At 57.5% G+C, this 27,192-nt stretch overlaps 1 protein-coding gene and 1 long non-coding RNA gene across 5 annotated transcripts in view; one reads left to right on the top strand and one right to left on the bottom strand.

The window, feature by feature from the left end:
- The window catches only part of SH3BP4 (SH3 domain binding protein 4), an 85,904-nt gene that overhangs the window by 7,277 nt on the left and 51,435 nt on the right, over window positions 1-27,192 (bottom strand). For 3 of the 4 annotated variants that reach the window (XM_027047071.2, XM_027047070.2, XM_027047074.2), the window contains 2 exons: window positions 11,276-11,519; window positions 4,623-6,979 (listed from right to left, as the gene is read on the bottom strand). In XM_027047071.2, coding sequence (XP_026902872.1) covers window positions 4,623-6,979; window positions 11,276-11,393 — 2,475 coding nt within the window. In that variant the 5' untranslated portion in view covers window positions 11,394-11,519. Of the gene's footprint in view, window positions 1-966; window positions 2,121-4,622; window positions 6,980-11,275; window positions 11,520-13,736; window positions 13,756-27,192 lie in introns of those variants that run through there. The other variant, XM_053215991.1, reaches the window with a different exon arrangement.
- On the top strand, window positions 18,019-26,854 carry LOC128314156 (uncharacterized). Its single transcript, XR_008295653.1, has 2 exons — window positions 18,019-18,139; window positions 25,809-26,854. It is a non-coding gene; the product is annotated as an uncharacterized LOC128314156 (long non-coding RNA).

Raw genomic sequence — 27,192 nt, 5'->3', positions numbered from 1 at the left:
GATACGTGTTTTGCACAAAGTGGACCAGAAGCAGCGGTAGAGAACCTCAACGTGCCGACGGCAAAGAGCTGGCCGTGGTTTGTCCCCCCAGAGAGCAAGAATCCCGACACGGAGCCCAAAGTCGATGAAAGTGAGGAGGGGTACACACCGTGCGGTCAGCCACCACGGTAACAGCACCTGCCACTCACAGCTGTGCCCCCCCCCCCCCCGCCCCAGTGACGCTCACGACGTCGCCGACGGATGGCTTCTCGAGCTCGGGAAGGGCCCACGGCTTAGTGTCCTGGAACATCTGTGGACAGGCGTGCAGAGCCCCTGGGACATCTCAGTGTGGACAGGCGTGCAAAGCCCCTGGGACATCTCAGTGTGGACAGGCTTGCAGAGACACACGGACAAGGAGGCACCAGCACCCGGCCCTTCCGCAGACCCGGGAAGCAGCAGGCACGCGCCCAGGGCTGCCCGCACGCTCTCCACTGGGCACCGCAGAGGAGGGGACAGCCCCTCGGCCAACCCCACGGAATTTATAAACAGCCACAGCGTCTACGCCCCAAACCACTCAAAGAGGTTAACAACGGGCGATGGGGCCGGGGACCCCTCCGCCTTCTGCTTCTGTCCTTCACGCGTGTAAAATTTCGGTGCAAAAAAGAAACACAGGCTGTTTACAGACAAACAAAAATCAGTGAGGACTGTTTTCATTCAGGAAAAAACAACACCTGGGGTGAGTCAAGGAAGTTATGCAAACTCAAAGACCCCCCGGGCTCTGAAGGTCAACACTGATGTGCAGGAAGACAGAGCCTGTCACCAACGACGCAGTGAGAGAGTGACCGCAGGCCCTGGGACCCACCAGCCACCTGACGGCTACCTGCCAGAGGAGGAGGGAGAACGCGGCAGACCAGCAACCAGAGGCCTGGCTGCGGGGCGTGCCCTGCGGCTGTGGACAGCCAGGTGTGTCCTGATCATTGGAAGGAAGGACACTCAGGGTTGGGGCTCTCCACTGACCGCTGCCTCTGGGTGGCTCGGAGACTGGGAGACGTGGCAAGGAGCAGGGACGCACCTGGAATCCAAGGTCCAGGGACACATCTGGATCCAGCCTGACTCCCCTTCTCCTCCCCTAAAACATGTAACCCCCCCCCGCAATGCCTACAGAATGAAGCACAAGCATTATCTGGTACAGGGGGCTCCACACCCCACATACCACCGTCCTCTATCACCCCAGCCTCTGATCGGACCCCATCTATGTATGCCCTCGCGCACCCCGGTCCTTGCCCGCGCGGTACCCCCAACCTGGCAGCCCCTCCCTCATCAGGTGGGTTTCTGGGCTTCCTGCCCGTTATCAGGATCCACTCTGCCCCAACCCTGTTCGCCGTTCCCTGATCCGCCGGGGGGCCCTTCTCTTTGGGGCTCGAGACAAGTAAGTCCTGCGCTGTGACTCTTCACTCCGTGCCTTCTTCAAGTCAAAGACCCGTGTTCTTGGGAAGCCCAGCACCCAGCATCGCCCCTAAGCACACAGGAGGCGGCAAAGACACGCTTCGTGAATATTGAGTACCAACGCTCTGTGGCGGCTCTTTCATTCTGGGCCCCAGGGCCTCTGTCCACCCGGCCTACCCTCCTCGGTCAGTGCCAGTCACGCCCCTTCCCGACAGCAGCCCGGCAGTGCCCCTCACCACCACGTTCAATAAGGTCTGGGGTGGGCCGTCGACGGGCTGGCCATCCTCTGTCACGGGCCGCCCCGGCTTCTCCTGCAGAGCTCGGTGAGCGGGGGACAGATGGAGCATTCTCTGACGGTGGTCACGCACCGTGTGGGTGAGAAAGGGCAGACGGAGGCAGGCGCACCAAGGAGCCCACGTGGTTGTGCAAGATGGCCCTCGGAGGAGCTCTGATATCGAAAACCCGCACTGAAGCAACAGCAAGGACACGGAATCAAAGAAGCGGGGCCAGGGCGCGGGCTGGCCGCGTGGGAGGCACCCCTTCAGGTTCTCAGCCCGGGCCGAGGTCTGCTCTCATTCACTCGTGCATTTCCTCAAGTAGCGGACTGTGTCCCGGGGGCCAGGGTCCTTTCTCTCGCGGCGTTTATATCCGATGCGGACAATAAGAAGAAACCGGAACACGAGTAAACGAGGCCACTGTGGATGGGAGAAAGCCCAGTGAAGCCCAGGGTCTGGGGCGACGAAGTACAGTGACCCAGGGCCCCGGGTCGCTTCGCGGGAAAGGTCTGCCAGCACGTCCTCCGGGCTGGTTCCCCAGGGACGTGACAGCCTTCCACCTGACGTTGCGGGCAGAGGTCCAGGCCTGAGGCAGGGCCCGGACCCCACTCGACGGTGGGCAGGACGGAACCGCCCGATTCTCATTTCGTTCCGGGCTCCTTCCCATCTCCCCGCAAACCTTACCGTCTCAAACCTCCCCCCTTTCCAATTCGTTTACTCAGTTTCCAGACCACGGATGCATAACCGAACAGAAAACCATCTTCAGAATGCAAGGGGGTGGGACATGACTCGGTGGCCGGGGTGGGTCGTGGCGGCCGCGCTGTGACAGCCGGAGGGCCGGCTCACCCGAGGCCGAGACTGCAGAATACCACTGCTCAGTGATGCGAGCGGCGGGAGAAAGGAATCCCGGTTTTCAGGACTCCTCTGCGTGCTGGGACAAAGCAGCCTGGGGTTTCTCGAGGTTTCGCCCACGTTCAGATCCGCCCGCTCTCAAGATGGTGACGGATTCAGCCCAGGGCCCGGGCGAGGGAAACCCGCAAACCTCCGAGCAGACCTTGCTGTGCCAGCCTTCCCACCCAGGGGCACAAGAGACCCCCCCCCCATCGCTCCCACAAACAAACCCAGGGACGGCCCCCCGAAAACCTGTGCTGTCAGAGAAGTCCCCCAAGCGGGGCAGAAAGAGCTTCGCTTAAGTCTGAAAAGGCCTGACATGAAGGACCGGGATGAACAAGCCGCCTCCTCGGTCTTTATTTTTCCACAGCTGGGAAGGGCCTCTCTCGCTGTGTTGTTTTTCACCTCCGCCCACTCGGGGGGGGGGGGGGAAGAGGGGTGTTTTTTGGGCGGCAATGAAGGAACAATCAACACTATTCATGGTGCCGTGAGAGCACCCGATTCTAGAACCCGCGGCGAATCCCAGCTTGAGGCCCCGCGAGAGAGGGATACGCGCCCCTGCCCGGTGCTCGAGGTCCGTTGAGGGGAGAGGGCCTCGAGGGCTTGATGCAGCTCCGGGGAGGATTCCAGGCCAGGCCAGCGAGGGGGCAGATGCCCTGAAGGGGACAGGCGTCCCACTGCTGTGACGGCCATGCCCAGGGCCCACGTGCCGTCCCCCTGCTGCCTCGGGCCCTCCCCAGCCACGACCATCCCTCGTCCTCCCCGCGGAAGCTGCCACCACCAGCGCCCCCAGCCTCCGGGCTGCCAAGATCGACACCTTCGGTTCCCGTCCCTTCTTCTGGACGAGGTTTGGCTCTCACTGTGCGGCACGTGCCTGGCATTTTACATTCCTGGGGGCGTCGTCAGGCTGCAACGCCCGCTCCCCGCCGCGGTGGCTGTGCCCCGCGGACTGGGTATCTCCGGCTCCCGAGAGCCGTGTGCGCCACAGACGGACCTCAGCACACACACCCGGCTCGGCCGTTCCCAGAGGGGCTCACACAGCATGGCAGGTGCCGGGTTGGGCGGCAGAAATCCTAGGGCCGCTGAGACTCACTTCGTACACAAGTCAGGAGGCGAGAAGGCTGTGTGGAGCCTGACGGAGCAAGGAAGGAACACCGAGAGGCTTCCAGTGGAAAATCACAAGGGTTTCCAGAGGAACAGGCCCGGGGATGTGTCCTACTGGGAAGATGGGGTGGCGGGGGGGAGGTGAACGAAGCAGGCTTTCTCCATCGAGAGGACGTCCCCCACGGAAACGAGGCGGACGCCAAGAGAAGGACGTTATCGAGTTCCTCCAAGTCAGCTTCTCCAAGACAGGCCACCGGGAGCAGATGAACTGTTGAGAGCGGGTGGGGAACCCGGGCCGGGGAGGCCGTGTTCGCTCAGCGGTGCAGCGAATGCTTTCCCCCCTCACCCGGCGGCCCGGGTGTATCCTGTAGTGTGACACCAACCCCTCCCCCTTTCCTCTTCTCAGATCGCAGTTCCCAGAGGCCCTCCTCAATCCCTACTCACACACACACACACACACACACACACACACAAACACAAACACACACACACACACACACACACAGGAGGCAGAGGAAGACGCCTCGATCAAGTTAGACTTCGGGGCGGCACAGATCCTGCAGGGAACCTGATGAAACCTGCACCTTCTCCCAAGAGATCGGAGCAGAGGGGGCTGAAGCGCGAGCCTCCCTGCGCCCCCACACCCACCGGGCACCCGGGAGACCCGCCTGAGGCCTCCAAGGAGCTCGCAAGCCCAGTGGGAAGCCGCCTGAACGGGGCTCTCCACGCTGGACCCTGAGCCGTCTGGGGGTCCCTACACAAACGCCCATCTCCAGGCGCGCGTGCGTGTATTTCGGGGAGCGGAGGTGAGCCCGGATGCCGGTCCGGCGATTCCCCGAACCCACGCCCGAGTGTGCGGGCCGGGGGCGGGGCCGGGGGGAAAGGCGGCAAGACTGGACTTGGCCCCCCTCCAGCCCCTGCACTTACCATCATGAGCTCCTTCTGGAAGGACTTTCGCTCTTTGTTCTCCGTGTTGTTACAATCCTCCTTGAGCTTTTCCAGAACGGACGCCACCCGCTCGGGCTCACTGTCCAGCTCGGCCCGGCAGAAAAAGGTGAGCGGCAGGTTGCCGTAGCCCAAGGCATCGGCGAAGGAGCGCCAGCTGCTGACGTTCTCCATGAGCAAGGTCCTGACTGAGGCGTAGATGTAGGTGAGGAACTTACAGGGTCGCAGGATCTGCTCCAGCAGCACCGAGGTGCTGAGCTCGGGCCCCGAGAGGAGGCTCGGCCTGGCCCTGCCCACCACCAGCACGTTCTTGGCGTGCACGAGGCCGACCTTGCCCTGGTGGTAGCCGATGTACCACTCCTTGGTCCACAGCTGCCCCTTCAGCCGGATCTTCTCCTCGCTGAGCAGCGCGACGCTGTCCCCCTTCTTGTACTCCAGCAGGTAGTGGTTTTTGCTCTGCCGCACCACGGTCTTGAGCAGCTTGCCGAACTTGAGGCTGGACACCGGGCGGTCCTGAAAAGTCGGGTATTTGGTGGTGGCAGCAAACGGGGACAGGATGATTTTCCCGACCTCGTTCTTCTTGAGAAACCGCCTTTGCCCGGAGGGCTTGATGGCACTTTTGGGGGGCGGCTGGGGAGTCTGCACGCAAAACTGCGTCAGGATGGCCTCCTGGTCGCCCTTCACCTGAACCCGCAGGGTGAAGTCGGACAGCTCGCCGGGGTTCTGGCAGGTGATGGGGAAGATGAGGCGGCTCACCTTGCCCAGCTTCATCTGGAACCCCCTCACCACCTTGGCCTGCTCGCTGGCCTTGACCTCGTAGTTGGTCATGTTGGAAAACATGCAGACGTGGAGATCCTGGGGCCTGGACAAGACGAACTGGTGCTTACCCCAGAGCTGCAGGGCCACGGGGGCAGGGCTGGGGGCCTGGCGGGTGACCTCGCTGACCAGCAGCGTCTTCGGGGCACAGTCGTGCCCAAAAATGGTCACCACGGTCTTGAAGGATGGGTGAATGTGTTTGGGCCCATAGAGGCCCACGGTGATCTTCTTGTGGATGAAGTCCCACACCGTGGAAGGGTAGAGAATGTTGGGGCCGTGGGCCACAACGGCCAGGTACATACAGGGCTCTAGGTTGTCCAGCTGCACCTGGACCGTGTCCCCATAGCTGTAGGTGAGTGGGATGGGGACATAGGGCCCCTCCTTCAAGTCACTCCTCAGGCACTGGAGACCCACCGCGCTTTTGCTAAAGATGTCGTTTTTCACCTCGGCCGACACTTTCATCTCCACGATGATGAAGGTTTTCACCTCCAGGGTGCTCACCTTCACCTCCAGCACCGGGCTGACGCTGCTGCACCTGTCGCTGTTGAGCTCCAACGGGGGGTCCAGCAGGGCTTTCATGGAGATCTGCTGTGTCTCCCCTGGGGCCACGTGGCCCTCGGGCACGTGGATGCTGATGCCGCTGTCGGGCAGCTGCACGGCGCCCCCGGAGCTGTCCAGCTTGCACGCGATGCTCGTCTCCACCGCCTGGGTCTGGCCCCACCCGGGGCTCTGGCCCAGCAGGTCCAGATCGTGGCAAGACCGGGCCAGCTTCCGGTGGCTCAGCCAGGCGGCACGGAAGTCCTCCCGGCTCTGGAACTGCTCCGGGGCCGGGGATTTCAGGCCCGTGAAGAAGCCCGAGGAGTCGGGGGCGTCGGACTTGGCTTGGAGGACGGAGAGCTCCGACAGGCTGTAGGAGCGCTTGCTTCTGAAGAAGGGGTTGTCCCGCTTGCCCGGCGCCTCGGCCTGGAGGCGGCCTGCGGCCGGCAGCTCGTCAAAGATGTTGCCGACGCTGTTGGTGGTCGCGGAGCTGGATTCGGTGAACGAAGACGTGCCCGCATCAAAAAGGAGCAAATCCACGGTGCTTCTGGGGGTCAGCTCGTCCAAGCTGGGCACCGCCGGCGCGTTCCCGTTCAGAAACGGGTTTGTCTGGGCCCCGTTCCAGAAGGGGTTATTGCTGTAGGTCTTGCTCGGTCCCTTGTCTTCTGTCCACCCCCCGAGCAGGTCTAACTCCTTGGCCACCTCGTCTGGGCTGTCTGGAAGATGGTCGATCACCCCGCTGTCGCTCAGGGTGGAGTCCCGGTAGTTCAAGGGCTGCACGTAGGAGGACGGGATGTAGCCCATCTCCGTGGTGCTGTGGGCGTACCACCACTCCCCGCCGGACGCGTCCAGGACGTAGAGGTGGTCGCCTTTGGAGAACTTGAGGGTGGTGAAGTTGGCTGGGTGGTAGTCCTTGATTGCGATCACTTCCTTTGCATTCCCGAACGGTGTGGGATTGTCTACGAGCAAGGCACTGGGGGAAGGCACTGCATAAAACACAAAGAAACAGGGGGTGAGGGCGAGGCCCACGGGCGCCGCGGAGCACTGGCCGGAACCAGGGAGGAGGGAGAGCGCTCTGGGCGACGAGGGCAGAGCGCCGGGCAGCTGTGCCAGAAAGAAGTCCCAGGGAACTCCGCTGTGCTCCCGAGGGCCGGCACTGCTGTCCCAGCCCACTGGGCGGGAGGGCTCATACTCCCCCGTTTCCCCGGGATCGCTTTTGAAACGCCATCTCATTTTTAAACCTTTTTTAAGCTCTAAAGATTTTATTTTTAAGTGACCTCTGCACCCAGCGTGGGGCTCGAACTCACAACCCCGAGATCAAGAGTCGCAGGCTCCACCGACTGGGCCAGCCGGGCGCCCCCGATGCCGTTGGATTTTGGCCAGAGTTTTCCTCATGTAACTGACTCACCCGGAGCTGCCACTGGGTCGAGAGAGAAGCCGAAAGTGACTGGCTTAAAACCTGTCACATTCTGAGTGGGGTGACCCATGGCCTGTAGCCAGGGACGGGACATGAAGAGCCTGGAATAGAATCTGAGTTCGTGAGCTGGTCCCACGCTCTGCCTTGAACGCAGAACACGTGAATGGGGGGAAGGTTCCCTGACAAGCAGACCCGTCTCTTACGTTTCCAAGCTGAACCCACTCTTCATCAAAATAAGACTTTGGAAGGGCGCCTGGGTGGCTCAGTTGGTTAAGCGTCTGACTTCGGCTCAGGTCATGATCTCATGCTTCGTGGGTTCGAGCCCCGTGTCGGGCTCTGGGCTGACAGCTTGGAGCCTGCTTGGGATTCTGTCTCTCTGCCTCCTCCCTGCTCATGCTCTCTCTTGCTCTCTCTCTCTCCCTCTTAAAATAAATACACTTAAAAAAATAAATAAAGTAAGACTTTTGAGGCCGGTGCCTTCCAGGCTCCTTTAAATGATCATTCAAAATGACAGCTTGGAAAGGGGCTCTCCCGCATGCCTTGAAAATGAAAGGTTTATGTCCACTGTCATTCATGTCATCTCCGAGCAAGTGTTTAAGTCTGAAAAACTCCCAACTCGTTCAACAGCGACTCGAGCTAATTTCGGGTTCACGGCGTTCAACTATGTGTGCTCCCGATGTAGACGGCAACGGGAACCACGAAAGTCAGCTCAACAAGGGGTGTGTGTTTTGGAAAATATCGGACGATGAAATACCTAAGTGTCTTCTCTCCCACCCATACATGACAAAGCACATCCAGAGAAGGAGGAAAGCGCCTTGTGAAAGAAAAGATAGCCCCCACCCCAGCTGTGCCTTGTTTCACAGGGTTTAGGGATAGTCTGGCTTCCTGTAAAAAACGTTAAGAAAGGCCCGTATTTTTAGTGGAACCTCCACCCGCATCTTCTCTAATATACGATGAAGTCAAGAAGCGTTCTATTCTACCAAACTGGCCCTCCAAAAAAACAGCGTCTGCCAGTTTCCCTTTCCTTTGAAAAGAAATAATGCAACTGGAATTGTATTTCCTTAGCAAAGTCTGGGGAAATAAAGCAGGAAGTTTCTGTTTGTTTCCATGAACCAAGTTAGAGAGAAGCTTGGTAGAAAGCTCATCTGGGCGGTGAAGGCCGTCGCCTCCGCCCTCCATGCGGGGCGGTGGGGAGAATCTGGCTCTGGGTTCACTGGGCACGGGCTTCCATCCAGACCTCAGGAGCCCGACATACTCTCTCAACCGGCTCTGGTGGAGATAACGTTCTGATGATGTGCTTAGCCTAATGATGCCTAAGGACACACAAACTGTTATGTTAAAGGAGACATCGTCGCCACCCCTCCTAATTTTATTTTCTCCGTAGCACTTATCATTAACCAATATACCACGAATATTTTAGCGGGGGGGGGGGTGCTGCATCGCCCTATTGGGGTGAGAGCCCTCTTAGGGTGTTTTGCTCACAGTGGTATTCCTGGAAGGCAGCCTGCCACATAGCAGGTGTTCGACAAATATTCGTGGAATGAATGCTCCTCCGGTATGCACACACCAGAGAGGCCATAGTCATGTGCTGGGGTCAAGGTGTCGGCCAAAGGCAAAGCCAGAGTTCTCCGTGGCTGTGCCCTGCTATAAAATCACTCCAAGGAGAAACCACTTCACAGTGGAGGGAGGGGAGTGAATAAACACATTCAAGTGAAAGAGAAGGACCCTGAGGGAGAGGTGGGGAGACAGGGGACGGGTCAGGCTGGGGTCGGGGGACAACAGCAGACCTCTCTTGCTTTGTTTTCCAGACACCGTCTCCTGGAATAGAAACCACTTTGTGTTTCCTTGACACATCTAATGAAAATGTCACATAAAAATTAAAACCAAGTGAAAATTAGAGCGCGTGCCAGCTATTAAAATCTTGTTAGAGGCCCTCAGAAGTTATATCCCTATTATGTTCCCCAGAACAACTCCCTTAGAGTGATATTTTTAAAATTAAAAACCAAAGCTATTAAGCAGGCTTTGTATATAGCCTAAGAGAACGTATCGATGCAAATTATCACTTTGGTTTCAACAGACTGAAGACTAAAAATGGTTTCACTTAAAATTCCAAGCACTCCCCTTAGCAGAGAAGCAGTAACATATTTCACTCAAGGACCAGGCTCATCCAATGGGAAATGGCGATCCTTCCGTGGAAATGGACTGTGGTATGAGCTCCTGCCAGACGGGTCCCTCCATCAGTCAACTGTCACAGAGCACCCGGGGACACCTGGTGGGGCGTCTATCCAATCCAACGCAGGAGAATCCCTATCGAATCCCATCTTAATGAATTCTGGGGAGCGCTGCTCAGATTCACAGCTATCCCTGATTTCCATACGAAAAAAAAAAAAAAAACCTTGCGTGTCGGGAAGTTCAGCGCACTGAATAATACATTTCTTACCCCTCCGCCTCGGTTCTTATACGGGCGGAACATTTATCAGGGGGCAGAGGATTTCACAGAGGACACTTTGGCTGGAATACCTTCCCACCTGTCTACCGTGGGGACGCAGGGGAGGCCACCCGCTGCCCTTGGGAAATGGGTTTGGGGCTCCCCCGCAGCGGACCAGCCCCAGCTCACATCCCAGGATGTCTCCTTTATCTTTTTCCCACAATCGGGGTGTTTAGGACTCTGATGCCTCTCAGATCATTATCATAATTTTGAAAAATTCAGCTCTCTCATTTCGAGAACCCGGCCCAAACCCCACAATTTATGCTCACGTTTTCCAACTTTAACCATGATCAGCTAGGCTATAAAGTAAGAAAACAATGCCCATTACTGGGCTATGAAAAAGAAATGGTTCCATTATTTATAAAACTACCTGGTAACTCTGCTACTGTTATTAATAAAATCTCATGACTTCTTTTGCCAGTATGTTTGTTTGAGGAACATTTAAAGCAGTGCTCAAGGCTCCCAGCATAAAGCAGAGACAGGAAGCGACTGAGGATACAGTGAAGGGAGAAGGGATTAGGAAGAGACAAATGGGGGACATACGGTTGTTAGGACATCAGGGAAGAGGGCCACAGTGTGACCCAGGAGACAGCAGTTTGGTTCAAGAACTATTCACTCAGCACTGACTTTGTGCCAAGTTAAAGATACAAGGGTAAAGGTCCGCTCCCACTGCTCAGCTTGTATTCTGGACGGCCCAGGGAGTAACCTCAACACGTTGTGGTCAACGCTGTAGGGAAGCCGCCTAACGATGGATGATGAGGATGTAACCCATGACACCAGTAAGCACCTAGTAAGGTCAAGGTGGACTTCTAGGAAGAAAATGACCCATCCATCTCACTGACCCTGTTGTAAGTGTCTGTTAGAGGAACCCAGAGGCTCAGGGTGATTGACCCTGGGGCCACCTCTAAACCAGGGGTCAGCGAACAACGGCCCCTGTGCTGTTTTTGTAAATAAAGTTTTATTGGAACACAGCCATATCCATTGCTTACTCTCTCCTGTGACTGCTCTCGAGCTGCCGCGGCACAGTGTGACGGAACCCGGAGGGCCTACAAGGATGAACATACTCCCTGTGTGACCCAGGTCCCTACCTTAATGTCACCCAAACTCAACGAGAGGAGAAAAGACAAACATATTCTGTATGAAGAAGTTTCATAACCAATGGGGAATTCATAACCTCCCAACCCACCAACAAAACAAAACAAAACAAAACAAATGGTTATTGTTCCCCAGGGCTGAATGTGTCCTCATGAAGTTTAGAGAGGTAAAACTTAACATCTGAATGGGGCCTTGACAGCCCTGAAGGCAGAGAAGTCCTTGGGTCTCAGAGCGCTTGCAAATCTGCCCCCTCAGCCACCGTTGTGTCTCTTGGGAGCTCACCTTTGACATCATTAAAGCTCGTTTCTGAAAACCCTTCGGTCAGGTCAATCAGGGTCCCCTCGGACTTGCACCGAGGGAGGCCGCCGGAGTTGGCCGCTCGGATCCGCTGAGCTGCCATCTTGAAATCTCCTCCTGAGGGGACCGCTAACGTGTCATATCTCCTCCTCCAGGTATCCCAGCGCTCGCTGAAGCTCTCCTCAGGCAACCATGCCGCACACGGGTCAACTGGGCGATGTGCTTCTTCCTGAAAGTGGGGGGAAAAGGAAAAAAAAAAAAAGGAATTTCCCTTGAGCAAGCGCGACATAGGTTGGACAGGAATTTTGTGGGAAGTGGGAGTCCTCTTTCTTCCAGGGCCATTCCAGTCAAGACAGACCCAGGACATTCTTCCTGGCCCGAGAGAGCGAGGGGGGGCCCACTCCCCGGATCCTGGGCGCACCCTGTGCCCATCTCACCCGATGTGCGGGCGCACAGAGCCGGGCAGCACATCCTGGCCTGCTGTTCGCACCCTCTCTTCCTGGGGTACAAAGGGGCTTGTGAAGTTTGTTCTAACACCTGGCCGGCCTGTTCATCACGAAGAGGGGGACAAACGAGATCTGTAGACTCCACGTGGCCGGTTCCGGGGTTCAGGGCAGAAGAAATGAGTCCGTGTGCCCAGACAATGGCTGGTCCCATTAGAGGCACAGCCCCCGGCCGCGATGCTGGATACTCCGGAAAGCAGCGCTCAGCACAGCACCTCTTGTGGCCCCGCCTCGGGGGGGGGGGGGGCGCCGGGGGGGCTGCTCCCTGCCTGCCCACGCTCCCCTAAAATCCTCCCTGGATCTCCAACAACCGACAGTCCTAAATAAGACACACGCGTCGCCACTTCTGCGCATGAGGCCTTTGCGGAACGTGTGCCCCTGAAGCTGGTATATGTGCCCAGACGGTGTCACGGAGCCTCCAGAGCCACTCTAGGGCCTGTTTCTTTCCGGAAGGGGCACAAAGGCATCTGGGGGGCTCTCTCAGGAGATGGTGACGTGATCAGCTGTGGGATGACCCTGGCCAGCCCACGGAGGGAAGAGAAACAGCCAGGAGCCAACCTCAAAGCGGCAAATACCCCATGCTCTTCCCCGGAAACGGGCGGCCACGCCATAGCTGGCCGCACCTGTCGGGGCACGGAGGGACCCGAGGGCAGGCAAACTGCACTCTGTTTCAACACGGCTCGTGTGACCGGTCTCCGGTCCCTGGCTCCCTGGCTGCGCCCTTCAAGGACAGCTGGGAATACGGCTTCTGGCCCAGATGAGTGGCCTTCACCAATGAGAGGGACCCACATGGCCCCAACACCACCTCCTGCAGCGGCAGGGGGGTGGGGTGACCTAGCCCGTCCGCCTCTACCCTTCCCCCAGGCTCCGCACGCAGCCTCCCGGGGGCTCAGTGCCAACCGGGCAGCGAACACACGCGGGTTTGCGTCCAAGCTCTGCCGTCCACAGGGACGTCTTGTGTTCAGCGTTTAAGTCGGTGGCCTCAGTTGTTGCACCTGTGACGCGGGGCCAAGACAGCACTGCCCTCAGTGTGTGGGGAGACTGAATATGAGAATCCGTGTAAGGCGCTTGGAACGGGGAACAGGGGCTCACCGCGGCCCCAGGGAGGATTTCTTTCCTTCTTTCCTTCTCAACCACCGAACGCCACACTCCTCACCGGAATGCTCTTGGAGAGAAGGGGGAGCAGAGCTGGCCGCGGAGGCCGGTCACCAGGCCAGAGGCGGCTCTGTGCCCACCAGGCAAGACGTGGCCATGTGCATGGGGGAGCCCGCGGGCCCCGGGATACAAGGAGAGCCCACCCCTGGAGCAGCCTGGCTTCAGAAAAGAAGTGTGATAAGATCCATCACTGAGACGAGAGGATGTGAGAACGCTTTGGGTCCAAAAGACGGGTCTCACCTACTGGCAGGAACAGAGAAAATGGGACTCGTGTATGGGGGTGGGGGGAGGGGATCGGAGAGGACAGGCGGGGGAGGGGGGTGCGGGGGGAGCTTCAGGACAGTTCTGAGACGATGACCTGTGCTTGCCGGGTAGACCTGCAAATTAACCACCCAAGATTCTAGGTCTGACGGTGTCTCCTGGAGATACAGCAGCCAGCCAGACAGACAGACACGGCCAAAGCCAGCTGGCTGTGAAATCTGACTGGCACCCTCGGCTCGTCCCATGAGGGCCCCCCTCCCCTCCACTGCAGAGCTGCCCAGGGCACTCGGTGAACGGGGTGGGGAGGGGGAGGGCGAGTTCTTCGCTCTCACGGCGAACAGGGCTGGCGTGGCCCTGTTCCCGAGGACCCCGAGGCAGGCTGGGGGGGCCCCCGTGCTATAACACTGAGAGTCCAGCCCGATTAGCTGCCTGGGGGAGGCCCGGAAAGCTACCCAGAGTAGGGGACATGCCGGAAGGTTCTGGAGGTCGAGGAAGGGTCGGCAGACAGAGCGGGGCCCGGGGGCTACCTGAGCGCTGGGGACCGGCGAAGTGAGGAGAGAGAAGGCAGCCCGCCCAGGTGGCAATGGGGCTGACCTTGGAGACCACGACCTTGGCCCTGGAGACCACGGGAAGTCACAGAAGCTTTCTGATGGAGGACATCTGGCCGCAGATGAGCAAAACGGAAGCAGCGATGCCGTTAGTGACAGTGTAGTTATGGACAGGCTGCAGAGGGCTGGGGGGGAAGCAGGTGCACGTGGCGATCGGCAGGGGGCACCTGCCCCAACACCCCCACAAAGTCCTGCAGGGCGACTTGGTGTGGTCGTCGGAGGGGCTGATTTCATGCAGGGCAGGGAGAGGGAGAGCCAGCAGCTCCCCTGAGGTGCCTGCAGGACAGGGCACGGCTTCCCAGCGAGCACTCGGGAGAATCTGCGGGCTGGCAGATGGAACTGGAGATAAACGTTTACGAGTGGTCAGATTCCTGCATTCGCTATCACCACCGAGGAGGCAGCGGCAGGGGGTAGGGGGGTGGTGGTAGGGGGTGGGGGGTGAATCCGGGCTTAGGGGTGAGCAGAGGAGAAAGCGGTTCAGGACGTCACTGGGATTTCTGGAGATAGATCATTGTTTTTGTTTACTGTTGATGGGGGACCTAGTTTTTTACCCTGAGCCAGCAGAGACACAAAGGCATGTTAGCAGTTACATAAAGAGATCTGCAGTCCTTTTTAAAAACAAAGATACCCCCAGAGAGGGTGCCATTCAAGGAAGAGATAAGCCACTGACTGTACATCCTGACAAGCCCAGCACTCATCAGCCAGGGTGAATTCAGTCGAGGCACCAGAGCGCGGTTCCCGGGCAGCCAGAAGCATCGCGTGCTCACCGAGTTATCAACGCACTCGTTCATGCTACCCCTTCCCGGGAAGAGGGACGCTTGTCCCGTGGCGCTCACAATGCCCTGTGTAAAGCCCAGAATGGCAAGTTTTCTTCAGAGACAATGGGAGACCATCCTTGGGCATGTCCTGACAGCAAAGAGGGCAGCTGGCCCTCGCTGGACAAGCCTGGCAGACTCTCTCTTCCTGGAACCTGGAACCTTCCCTGACCAGATACCATCAGGGTGAGGGTTCCCAGAGAAGCTCCGCATCTCCACTCATCCCAGAGCCAGGCATGGAGAGATTGCTGGAGTAACTTGCCCAGGAGGCGGGTGATGCTCCAGGGGTGGGTGATGCTCCAGGAGGCGGGTGATGCTCCAGGAGGCGGGTGATGTTCTAGGAGGCGGGTGAAGCTCCAGGAAGCGGGTGATGCTCCAGGGGGCGGGTGATGCTCCAGGGGGTGAGTGATGCTCTAGAGGGCAGGTGATGCTCTAGGGGGCGAGTGATGCTCTAGGGGGCGGGTAAAACTCCAGGAGGCAGCATGGACAAAATGCCTCGAGTTCTCCCCAGCCTTGCTAACCACTTCTCTCCAGGCCCAGAGTGCACCAGGCCCGTGCTGCCGGCGGCTGTGGGATCCCCGATTCCTCCTGCTGTCCCTTACAGCAGCGCCCTTTTGTCTCAAGGCTGTCCCATCGACGTCAGGTCACTGCCCAGCTCAAAACTCCCTGGTGTTGCTTCCTGCTTTTAAATCCGCGAAGTTTGACCTCCCTGCCCCGGCATTCAGAGCCCCCCCACGACCCGGTTTCCACCTGCCATTCCGGGCGTGTCACTCAGCTGCACCCCGACGTGAGTCAGTGACCACACGCGGCCCTGCTGCCTCTCAGGTGCGCCCGGCGCTCTGTGGCTCCTGCTCTCTGAGCACCCTCCCCTCCCCTGCGCCTCCAGGAAAACGGTCCTCTCCACCCTTCTCGCTCCACCCTCCTCCCCACAGGCCTGCAAGCTTCTCCAGTGACTCATGTGCTGCCTCAGATCTGCAGTCATCGTCCCCGAGCTCCACATTCAAGTTGCCGGAGCTCAAGGAGCACGCCCCCGGGAATCAGTCCCTGCTTCGGTCAGAAAAGTCGTGTCGGGGTGAACGGCTCAGTGCTCCGATCCGCTTTGTAACGAGTTCGAGTTCGTGAAGCTTCCTTCCAGCACATGACACTGTTGTCACGTGTTATTATGTCCACCAGACGCGATGCCATTTCCCCATCTTCCTGTTTTTAAATTATTTGCTATTTTATTACTATTTTCCTATGTGCGTACGTCTTTTAACGGGCCTGCAATCAAACAAACAAACAAAAACCACGAGGAAGGCGATGTGAGGAACCATTCATCACCTGCCTTGCCAGAGAGAGACGGGAATGTTGTACGCGGCTCCCTTTGCCCCGGGGAAAAACTCTAAGGAGCCACGGGGTCACAGGCCAAGGCGCTGAGCCCCCTCACAGCCTCACAAGGAGACACGGCCGGGTTCCTGCTCAGCTGGACAAGAAACCCCAAACCCAGCTCACCGAGGGCCCCCTCAGAACGGAACCTCCCGGGTCCGAACCCAGCTCGGGGGCTGCCTCGGGCCCCCTCCAGGCTTCACCACCGCGGTCGTGGCTGAATGGCACATTCAACCAGCCACAGAGCTCGGCCTCCCTCCCCAGCAGCTCCCTCCCTCCTCCCTTGTGCCCCAGCAGCCACCCCCCTACTCCGTGGAGGCCGGTGGGCCCACAAGTGTGTGTATGCCCAACGCCACGCACGCCCCGTTCAGAATACACCTCCGCCTGACTTTCCACGTTTACAGTAATCGGCATCGTTCCACCAGGTCCACTGTGTCCAACTCTGCCCTTGGGGAGCCTACCCCTCAGTTAGCCCTCAGAATGATTTTAGAAGTCAGGCTCTCTTCAACGCCCTGCAAAAGCCTCTTAGCTCTTCGTGTGCTCACAATGCCCTCAAGGCCTCATATAAGGGGTCTTCGCTAGCTCTGTGGACCCTTTTCCAGAAGTTCTTTCCCTCTTCCCGACCTCAGGGCCTTTGCACCTGCTGTCCCCTCACCTGGGAGGCCCAAACCTAGATGCTCACCAGGCTTGATCCCTCACTTCATTCGGCTCCCTGCTCGAATGTCACCAAATCAGCAGGGACAGGTGCCTGCTCTGGTAACATCCCTAACCCCACCCTCTCTCCCTACTTTCCTTATGGACCCAACAAATCACATGCTGTCCTGCCTCCAGCCTGATTTCTCCAAGAGAATGTTAGCTCTAGGAGGCCACAGCACTCACCCTGCTTCTGCGTCCCCTCTGCTGTGTGAGACCCGCGTGGAGCAGGAGCACGAATGAATGAATTCTATTTGAATAAAGACAAAGGCTTCGGACACCATTTTGAAAGGTATCCCTGGGATAATCTTGCAAGAGTCAATATCCCCCGTGAATGTCTAGTGTCCCCCAGATGGCCACGTGACTTGATTATACAAAGCAGGATACATCTGAGAATCCTAGCCTATTCTGGAAATCTACGTGCGCATTCTTAATCACTGATGGGTTCCCCGGGGGAGGAGGGGCACCTCAGTCAGATGTGCCTGGATGGCATGACCTACAAGTCTGGCCACCCTCCCTCGGCTACAGTCAGTCAATTCTTGAGGACGGCCTGTGGCTGCACACACCCTTGCCCGGGGCGGCTGGCACAGGACCTCAGGACCTCTCAGAAGTGGGGGGGAGGTGTGTGGCCACGCCATCCCCCCCATCCTCCCCAGGCCACGCCTGGACTCGGGAACCCCCCGCCCTCTTGGTAGTAGTCAAGTCTGGGAAGACGGGAAGGGGCATTAAAGGTTCCTTGTGTCTGACTCATAACTAATGAGTTTTTCTTTTCTTTAGCGCAAAGGCTGATTCATCTGCAGAGACAAGAGCCTGCTCCTAGCTCCTCCCCAGGAACGAGGAGGCTGGCCTCGGAACAGACAACATCGTTGTACATGCACAGAATTATTTCCAGATTCTCGAGGCAAACTTGGGAACCTAGGCCCAGCCCACCGGCCACCCGTGCAGACCCGCCTCACTCCTCGGGCTCCAGATTCACAGAATATTCATGTGGGGGCCTCTCTGCCAAGGCCCCGCCCCAGGAACATCGCAAAAGCAAAGCAACCGAGAAAACCCAAAGAACGTGAGCGTCTGTAGGGTCCCTGACTCAGGACCCCAGGGTGTGTGTGTGACACGCGGGGCTCCCCCGGTGGCCCCGACCTGAAGGTGCAGAGGGCAAGCTGTGGGCCCGGCCCCGGCTTGCGGGGGAACCGGGGCACCCAGACCGCTCTGGGTTCCTCCCCGGTGACTTCTGTTCGTGCCTTCTTGGAGATGACTCATCTCCACATTTGATTTTGATTTCTGGAGTAAGAGTGTCGTGGTGATTGCATCAGATTTCCTCCGGGTTAAAAAGCAGGCACGAGTTTCAACCCGCCCTCGGTGATTTCGGTCCCCGGACCGTCAGCACAAACTGCATCCCGTGTGCCCACCTGGCTCACTCCCCACGCCAACAGCGGCCTCCGGAGAAGCAAGGTAATTCGGAGACCCCCCCTCCCCAGCTGACCTGTGTCCCCGTAAGCAACAGCCCGAAGCCCGACACCCCAGGGCCCTGACCCCACGGGCCAGCTGCGGACAAGCCGCCACGCGTCCCAGCACGCTTGTGGGGCCAGCGGGGGCCGTTGGGGACACCTGATTCCCACGGGGGTCACACCGAGGACACCGGGAGGTTGGAGCCCGGCAGTGACCCGGCGAGGCCAGGGCAAGCCTGTGTGCCTGCCAGTATCTCGGTCACCTCTTTTCCTCTGAGGCAAACAGCCCTGCAGGAGGCCCACTCCTCCCAGCTTCCCAGCTCTCTGCCGCGTCCTGACCCCCGACCCGTCCGGGCTGGGCAACGACCCAAGTGGAAAACCAGCACGTGACCCGTGTCCCCTTTCCAGGCTCGCTCTCGGTTGGCGGGGACGGCACGGGCTCCAGTTACGAGAGGGGAGCGGCCGGCCCAGAGAAACCCGAAGCTTCCACGCCACCTCGCACAGGAGGCTTCAGGAGTCTCCTCTCCGGGGCTCTGCCACTGTGTGCACCTGCAGCACGAGACGGCGCCTCGTTCCGGGGGTGCCAAGAGCGTGGGTCCACTGGTGGGGGCCCCGGGGAATTAGCTTCTCTGACCCGTGTCGGGAGTGGGCCTCAATGAGGCTAGATGCCCAGGTTTTAGTTCAGGGCAGTGGCAGCAAGGGCCACTCGGGGCCCCCAGCACCTCCGTGAAAACCCACCGAGCGCCGGCTTCTAGAACAGGGCTCTGTGCTCAGCAGAAGGAAACGTGAGAGCAGACGTGTTCAAGGCACCCACGCCTGAGGCACCACTGGGAGCCTAGAGCTTGGAGGAGGGGAGGTTCCGTGCGCTAGATGCTAGAAGGGGCACGCGCGGAAGCCCTTATCTGTTCCCCCAAAGCTCAAGAAGCACCTCCCAGGGCCCCACAGGTGGCAGGGGTCCCTCAGGTGGCGGGGTGACCACCCGCGTCCCCACCTCTCACTCGATGCTTCTGTTGTCCAAGGAGTGAGGGCCGGGCAAGACGGCCTGTTTCTCCGGCCAGTGACAAAGGAGGACACCCCGGATCTGGAGCGTCCCAGGGCTGGGCCTCCGCGGCCCAGCTTCCCCCTGCCCGGCCTCCTTCGGCCAGCGCCCTGCCCCCCAGGGTCCTGGGGTGAAAACCGCAGTCCCAGGCTCTTCTCCCCAGTCTGCCTGCATGCTCCTTCCCATTTCCCGGACTCTCGCCAAACACAGGAGCTGCTCCTCTCGTTTGCCTCCAAGGCACCCCTGAACTCACCGGGGGGCCTACTTTCTCCCCCATTAAAACCTGCCCATCTGAGAGGGACCCTCGGCCAACAGGGCCTTTGCCAATGGAATCCCATCTCCGTTCCGAGCTCTCAGTGTCCCCTCTGGGCACCGGCCGCTTTGAGCCTGAACATCACAGCTGTTACCATGCTCGTGACTTGGTCCCCTGACGACCACGCTCGTTTCCTTGCAAGCGGGGGACACGGTTCCTCGGATTCCCCGGCACTAAACACGGGGCTTGGCCCAAGCTGTGTGTGGGGTCACCTGCTGAATGGACGGATGTCTCACGCGACCAGTTCTTCAGCACCACGGGGCACCGAGGGCCGCCAAAAGGCACAAGCGGGTGGAGTCCCGCGTCCCTTCCCTCCACCGCTTATCATGTAGCTGGGACAGCAACACGCGTGACACATCAGGAGGAGAACGAGGTGGGTCCTACCGCGTCTTCCCGGCACGCACGGGACCGGAGGCCCACAGACCTCTCGGTTTGCCCGTCATCCCGAGCACGTTACGGTGGCTGCTGGCCACGAATGGTGTCTCATTAGCCTGCTGCAGAAAACGGCTAGAAGTTCAAAGAATAACCCTCACGTGGCGCTCGTCAAGCGCGGGAGGTTCGGGAGGTCTGGTGGTCTGCGATCTGCCACGCTGGGTCACATGGGAAGGCCGGGCCACCTTGTGACGGGCCTGGCGGCAGACGGGCTGTGAGGGAGGGTCTTGTGACCAGCCCAGATGAGAAATACTCACCACCCCTGGTCCCCGGCCAGTGGCCAGGAAGAACGAGTGTGGCCATCTCTGAAATGCAGTCAGAGCGACGAGAAGAGAGGTCCGCTCACTGGCCTGGGGGCTGCTGGTCAGGGGACGGACGCCCGTCTGACACGGTCATCAAAAGGCAAAACAGCAGCACTAAAAGGGGCTGTGATTTCTAAATGTGGGTCATTGATTAACTGTCTTCCTTAAAAACAACAACAACAACAACAACAACAACAACAACTAACTTAACAGTTGTCTTTAGATCAACCCACTTTTTATAACAAGTGTATTTAAGGAAGTTATTTTATTTTTTTTTAATTTTTTTAAGGTTTATTTATTTTTGAGGCAGAGAGAGACAAAGCATGAACAGGGGAGGGGCAGAGAGAGAGGGAGACACAGAATCCGAAGCCAGCTCCAGGCTCCGAGGCATCAGCACAGAGCCCGACGCGGGGCTCCAACCCATGAGCCATGAGATGGTGCTCTGAGCTGAAGTTGTACACTTAACTGACTGAGCCACCCAGGTGCCCCCTAACAAAATTCTTACACAGAAGCTCTGTAAGAACAATCATTTTTCTTTTTTTTTTTTAAATTTTGTTTAATGTTTATTTTTGAGAAAGAGAGAGAGAGAGAGAGTGAGCAGAGGAGGGGCAGAGAGAAAGGGAGACACAAAATCCAAAAGCAGGCTCCGAGCTGTCAGCACAGAGCCCGACGCGGGGCTCGAACTCACGGACCGTGAGAACATGACCTGAGCCGAAGTCAGACACTCAATCGACTGGCCACCCAGGCGCCCCTAAGGAAGTTATTTTAAAGGCAGCTTTCTGTTGCTTTGAAGAGGAAGCTAGTCGATCCTTTCAAAAAATATTCCTTAGATACGCGGATAACTTTTCCAGAATACATTAACTTGGAAACAGCGTTTTCAAGGTTCGTGTTCGATACCACTCTGGGAAACGAACACCTGGCCGGTGCCACTCTCTGTGCAGACAAGGAAGCGGAGGCTTATCTGGTTTTCACGGAGAGACTGCCCCTGAGGTTTGTTTCTGAGACCCCGATTAAAGTGCCAGATTCAGACAAGGAAGAGACGGGAGGCGGCTTCCTCGGTTCCACGCTGCCCCGACCCCATGGACCACTCTCGTTCATGACACGCGCAGGCCATGTCTGAGGCTCAACTTCAAGGCAGGGGTTTAACATCCTCAAGACATGGCAGGAGCCGCAGAAGCCAAAAGGGCCACGCGGATGAGTGACCGTGTTTGCAAAACCCCGCAGGCAGAGAGCAGGGCTGAGCCCGCTACACGGCCCAGCTGAAAACCAGCCACAGAGGCGAGCGGATGTCAGACATACTGATCCACAGCCTCCCTCCTGGCCTTTCCGATTCAACGAACCTTGCAACGAGGGCTGCCTGATGGGAGCTGAGCGGGAGACGGGAAAGTCAACACAGAAAGTTTCATGAATGGGCTGGCTAGCTCCGACCCGGCCAGCTGGGCCTTCTCCGTGGTTCCGCAATCGGAGAACACCCTGACCCCGCTCCTCCTGGCGGGAGTCAGATTTTTGCTGCTATAAATGGCCCGGCGGTGGTGACCATCTTTATAACTAATCTTCCTCAGCATTCTGGATTATCCTCTTAGGACGACTTTCTAGCAAGAGTATGAAGCGTTGCCAAACACTTTCCTGGAAACAAACACTAAAGTTTAAATTGACATTCCTCTGGCCACGACGGTCAGAAATTTTCACATATCTACTACTTCCTGCTTTCTGTTTTTAAAAAAATCATAGGCACTTGCTCTTTTATTTTTTTTAAGCTTATTTACTTATTTTGGGAGGGGAGGGGTCGAGAAAGGGAGAGAGAATCCCAAGCAGGCTTCAAGCTGTTGGTGCAGAGCCCTATTCGGGGCTCGATCCCATGAACGGTGAGATCATGACCTGGGCCGAAATCAAGAGCCAGGCGCTTAACCGACGGAGCCCCCCAGAGGCCCCCCCTTATTTCCTGCTTTATGACTATTATTTCGTATCCTTTGCTCAATTACAGCCTAAAATTTCATCCTAGCCATTGCAAATGTCTTCCCTGCTCAGCTGCTTTGTACATGCACAAACCCATTTGCTAACTTGATAAAGTCTCAATTATGCAGCCACGTATCAATCTTTCCTTTGTGATTTTGCCTGGAAACACAGAAAAGCCTACCTTAATGAAAAACCTGATAAACATTCACATCTATTCTCTTTTATTTAAAAAAATGACTTGTACAGTGACATTAACGTACAAGAAATTTATTGTGCTGCTCGGTGAGGAACTTTACAAAATTCATTACCGAACGGCTAAGCAATCACTCCTATGTCAGTTCCCGATCAATTCATCCCCTGCTGATGGATGTGATGTCATCTCAGTGCACTCAGTGTGGGCGGACACCGGGGTTTGAATCCCATCTATTCTGTGCCGCCGGTCTGCAAATGTTTATAACAACATCAGCCTGTATTTAGTACAGTAGAAGTTGGGCCACATTTGCCTACCTGGAAGGTCCAGCAACTTTGTACTTCAGTCTCTTATCAGCAATTTTTACCTATTGTTTCTTCCCAATGAACGTTAAAATAATCTAATAAAATGTCTCCCCACCTCCTCATTCCCTCACAAAAGTAACCCCTCTGGGATTTTGTTGGCATGGCATCGGTAAGAATTGGCATCTTTATATACTTTATTTTCTTCTAGAAACATGGTGGGTCTCATTTATTTAAAAATGAGTCCCAGGGGGCGCCTGGGTGGCTCAGTCGGTTGGGCGTCCGACTTCGGCTCAGGTCAGGATCTCCCCGTTTCGTGAGTTCAAGCCCCGCGTCGGGCTCTGTGCTGACAGCTTGGAGCCTGGAGCCTGCTGCAGATTCTGTGTCTCTTCCCTCTCTCTGCCCCTCCGCTGCTCACACTCTGTCTCTCCCGCTCTTAAAAATAAACATAAACCAAAAAAAAATTTTTTTAATGAGTCCCAGGATGGCATAGAGCAAAGACTGGCAAACTCTTTCTGTAAAGGACAAAGAATAAATTAAACTTTGGGGACCACACATTCTTTGTCACAAATCCAGGCAATTCTGCCTCCAAAGTGTGTTGATCTGACCCTTCTCTCACTGCAGCAGCCCCCCACCTGGTCTCCCACGTCTCATTCCCTTCTCCCCTGACTCCTAAACACACACTTTCCTTAGAACAGCTGGAGGTCTCTCCACAAAGTCTCTCCAGTGGCATTTCCCTGCACTTAGATTAAATCTAGCAGACTTATCAGGGCTACCCGATCTGGTCCCACCCAGCCTTCCATGACCTTCTTTCCTTCTTGGTACTTTTCCTGTTCCGAATGCAAATCATCTCTGCCCCAGGACCTTGGCACTGATGGTTCCCTTTGGCGGGCAATCTCCGTCCCCCGAACTTCACTTTGCTGACAGCTGTTGTCACTCAGGTCTTGCTCACTGCTTCAGAAGGTCCCCACGTAACCACTCACCACCTCAGCCACACTCACCCCGACCTCTCTGTGCCCGACTGTCCTCGCCTGCCCGAGGAAGGCAAAGTGGTATTGAGAGCTCCCACGACAGGTGATGCCCTTACGCGGTGCACGGGGCCTGAGGCACAGGAAAGAGTCCGCAGAGGTCAGAGGGGAGGCTGTTATCGGGACCCAGCACCCATACAAGCCCTGTACTTTCCATCAACAAGCGCTCGGAGTCCCCGCGAAATATCCTTTTTTTTCCTTGCTATTGTCCAACTGCACCACCGTGGTCCAGAGCCCTACCGTTTGCTGTGGCGAAGAATTACACCAAGGTGGGTTCACGGGTGCCCCATCAAATGACCTCTGATACCTACAGATAGGACTTCACTGCAAATAGGATCTTGGTGGATGATCCGGTGCAGAAAAAGGGACTGGGACGGCCCCTCGTGCACTATGACTGGGGTCCTTATAAAGGGGAATATTGGGCACAGAGGCGGGGCAGTGGGAGGACACGCGAAGAAGCTGGCTGGCCACACACCAGGGGGAGAGGCCTCTCACGGCGTCTGCCTCACGGCCTCAGAGGGAGACAACGCTGCGGACCCCGTGATCTCGGCCGTCTGGCCTCTGGAGCCCCGAGTGTGAACTTGTCGCTTTCAGCCGCCCGGTCTGCGGTACTTTGTCACGGCGGCCCCAGGAAAATACACGCCTGTCCCAGCGTACTCCCCCTGTGTCTCCCTCTCCGTCACATCTAATACGACCGGAACGCCAGGAAGCAGACAAGAGTCAAGGTCCTAAACCAGAGAGTCACGGACTCAACTGAAACATGTGACCTTGCCTCCACACTTCCAGAACATTCCATCCCCGGGTCCCCAGTGACCAGGGCACCGCTGATGAGTGCTCACCTCAGGCTCCTGAGGGAGGAGTCGGGGATCGGCAGGCAAAGGGCAACTGTGGACTTGTACCTCCTAAGTGTTATTGGAAAAGTCTGGCCAAGTCACCTCAGCGGCCTCTCGAAGGCATTTTTTTTTTAATGTTTATTTACTTCTGAGACAGAGAGAGAGAGAGAGAGAGAGAGAGAATCCGAAGCAGGCTCCAGGCTCAGATCTGTCAGCACAGAGCCCGGCGCGGGGCTCGAACTCACGAACCATGAGATCCTGACTGTGAGTCGGTTAAGCCCAAGTCGGACGCTTAACCGACTGAGCCCCCATTCATACGCTTGGCCCGGGCCTCCAGCCCCACAGCCGGCCCCGTCCCGGCTCTGTCCTCGGCCGCGGGCCTCGGTCTCCTCACCTGATGCTCAGTAAACCATTAAATTATCGCCCGCGTTCTTCCTCCTCCAACCCTCGGACTGCAGTGGGGACTGAACTTAGGGGAGGTGACACAGAAAACATGGGGCTCCAGGGTCGATCTCAGCGTGAGCACCAGCTCGAGCTGTGTGCTCTTGGCCGAGTTACTGAACCTCTCTGAGCCACCGGCACCTGCAGAAGGACAGCAAAACCTGCCCTGCCGGGTGGGCCCACAGCAGGCCTCAAGGTCTATCGTTCCCCGCCGTGTTCCCTGGGGAACGGACACAAATGGGAACGGCACTGGTGTCCCCACACAGCTCTGTACCAGGGGCTCGATTTCGTGGTGTCCCACAAGCCACAAATCCTCTGCATTTCCTCTTGGCAACGTCATCATCTATTCAAAACCAAGGTCCCCACTTTCTCACCTTTGAGGACCTCCTCCCGCCCCCACTTTCTCAGTGATGTCACTGCTCCAAGCTTGAAACTCTCAGCTGCATGGTGCCTTCGCTTCCTTTCTATGAAACAGGGATAACACCATCCACCTCCGCAAAGCGTGCGGATGAAATGTGCTGATACGTAAGTGCCGGCTCCCCAGGTCGGGGTCCCCAGCCTCGGGACGTGAACATCCTGGACGGGATCGTGCTTTGTCAGGCACCCGGGAGGACGTTCAGCTGTACCCCTGGCGTCTCCCCACTAGCAGCCAGGAGCGTCCCCACTCCAGACCGCCCAAAATGTTTCCGGCCACTGCCAAACGTCCCTGGTGGCGAGAGCACCCGTTTTGAGAACCACTATCCTCCGCGAGGGCTATGATTAATGTTATTTTTCCTTTCGATCGGAGCCACCGGCCAGCGTGATCCCCTCTCTGTCTCCTTTCTCTTCCGTCCACAGCCTCCAGCTGGTACGGCCCTCACGCGCCTGAGCCCCAAAGCGGTCCCCGTCACCACTGCTCGACCCTGGATGTGCCGCTGACAAGCACCCGTGCAGGCTTTCAAATACTTCCCAACCCAGAGACCTGCCAAGGCTCTCACGTAACCGCGACGCACAGACAGGACAGAGAATCGCCGAGCAGCCTGCACCCACGCGCCCACCCACCGAGGGGTCGCGCCCCAACACAGGACCAGCCTCAAGTGCAAATGGTAGGCTGAGGTGCCCCCCACCTGGCCTCCTCGAGACCCAAACAAACTCTACAGGGTGAGGACGTGGCCCTTCCCCGACACCCTTGAAATCCCTGCCCCTGTCTCTGTGGCCTCATTATTTCGGAAAAAATCCTCATTTGTTCTGCCCCCAAGATAACATCTGCTCACCCACCCCTGCTATCTCCCGCCCAGCCTCTCCCCTATGACTGCCCTCATGTGTGATGCTGGGTCAGCCCACCCTCTGACCGGCTATAAGTATCCCCCCTGTTGAAAACCCAATGCGGCCCGCTCAGCCAAGGCTGTTTCCCGTGCCTGGAAGGTTCTCCCCGCCTGCTGCTGGCCAAACCCTTCAACCGATGCTCCCGAAATCGCTCTGCCATCACCGAGTCCCCCGCTCCAACTCCCAGCACAAAGGCGCCCCGAAGCAGCAGCCCTTTCTGGGTGTCACACACAGGTCCCGAGTCAACACGCCCCCCACACTAAACTCTTGGAGGCGAAGTTCGTTTGCAGACGTGCACGAGGCACACACAACAGGGCTCTTGGAGTCACTGGTCCCCCTTCGGGTGCAGACTCCGAATGCCCAGGTGATGGGAGCTCTGCCAATGGATGGGCAACTCGGTCTTAAAGAACGCTTTGAGGAGCGCCTGGGTGGCTCAGGTCATGACCTCACAGTTCGTGGGTTCGAGCCCCGCATCGGGCTCTGTGCTGACGGCTTGGAGCCTGGAGCCTGCTTTGGATTCTGTGTCTCCCCCTTTCTCTGTCCCTCCCCTGCTCATGCTCTGTCCCTCTCTCTCTCTCTCTCTCTCAAAAATAAATAAACATTAAAAAAAAGAGAGAGAACACTTTGACCTTGAGAAGATCCATGTGTGTCCTAAGAGAAAAGTGGGGCAGAGCAGGGACCCCCGGGACGGTCTCCTGGTGTGGTTACCCTGCAGATAAACCTGCGGTCCCGATCGAGCCCAGCTCCGCTGTGGGGGGCCGGGGTCTGAACCGAACCAACCACATAAACGCACAGTCGAGCGCTTGGGAACAGTCGCTGTGCATCGTGAGGCCCAGAGGGCACAGCGTCCCATCTTCAGAAGCAGAGCCCATCCTTTGGGTCTTGGCAGAAGCCCAAGGCAAGGGCGAGGGGACTA

The sequence above is a fragment of the Acinonyx jubatus genome, chromosome C1, assembly GCF_027475565.1.
Source record: "Acinonyx jubatus isolate Ajub_Pintada_27869175 chromosome C1, VMU_Ajub_asm_v1.0, whole genome shotgun sequence".
Classification (NCBI taxonomy): domain Eukaryota; kingdom Metazoa; phylum Chordata; class Mammalia; order Carnivora; family Felidae; genus Acinonyx; species Acinonyx jubatus.
The sequence above is the reverse complement of the archived record's forward strand: the minus strand, read 5'-3'. Positions and strand labels throughout refer to the sequence as shown.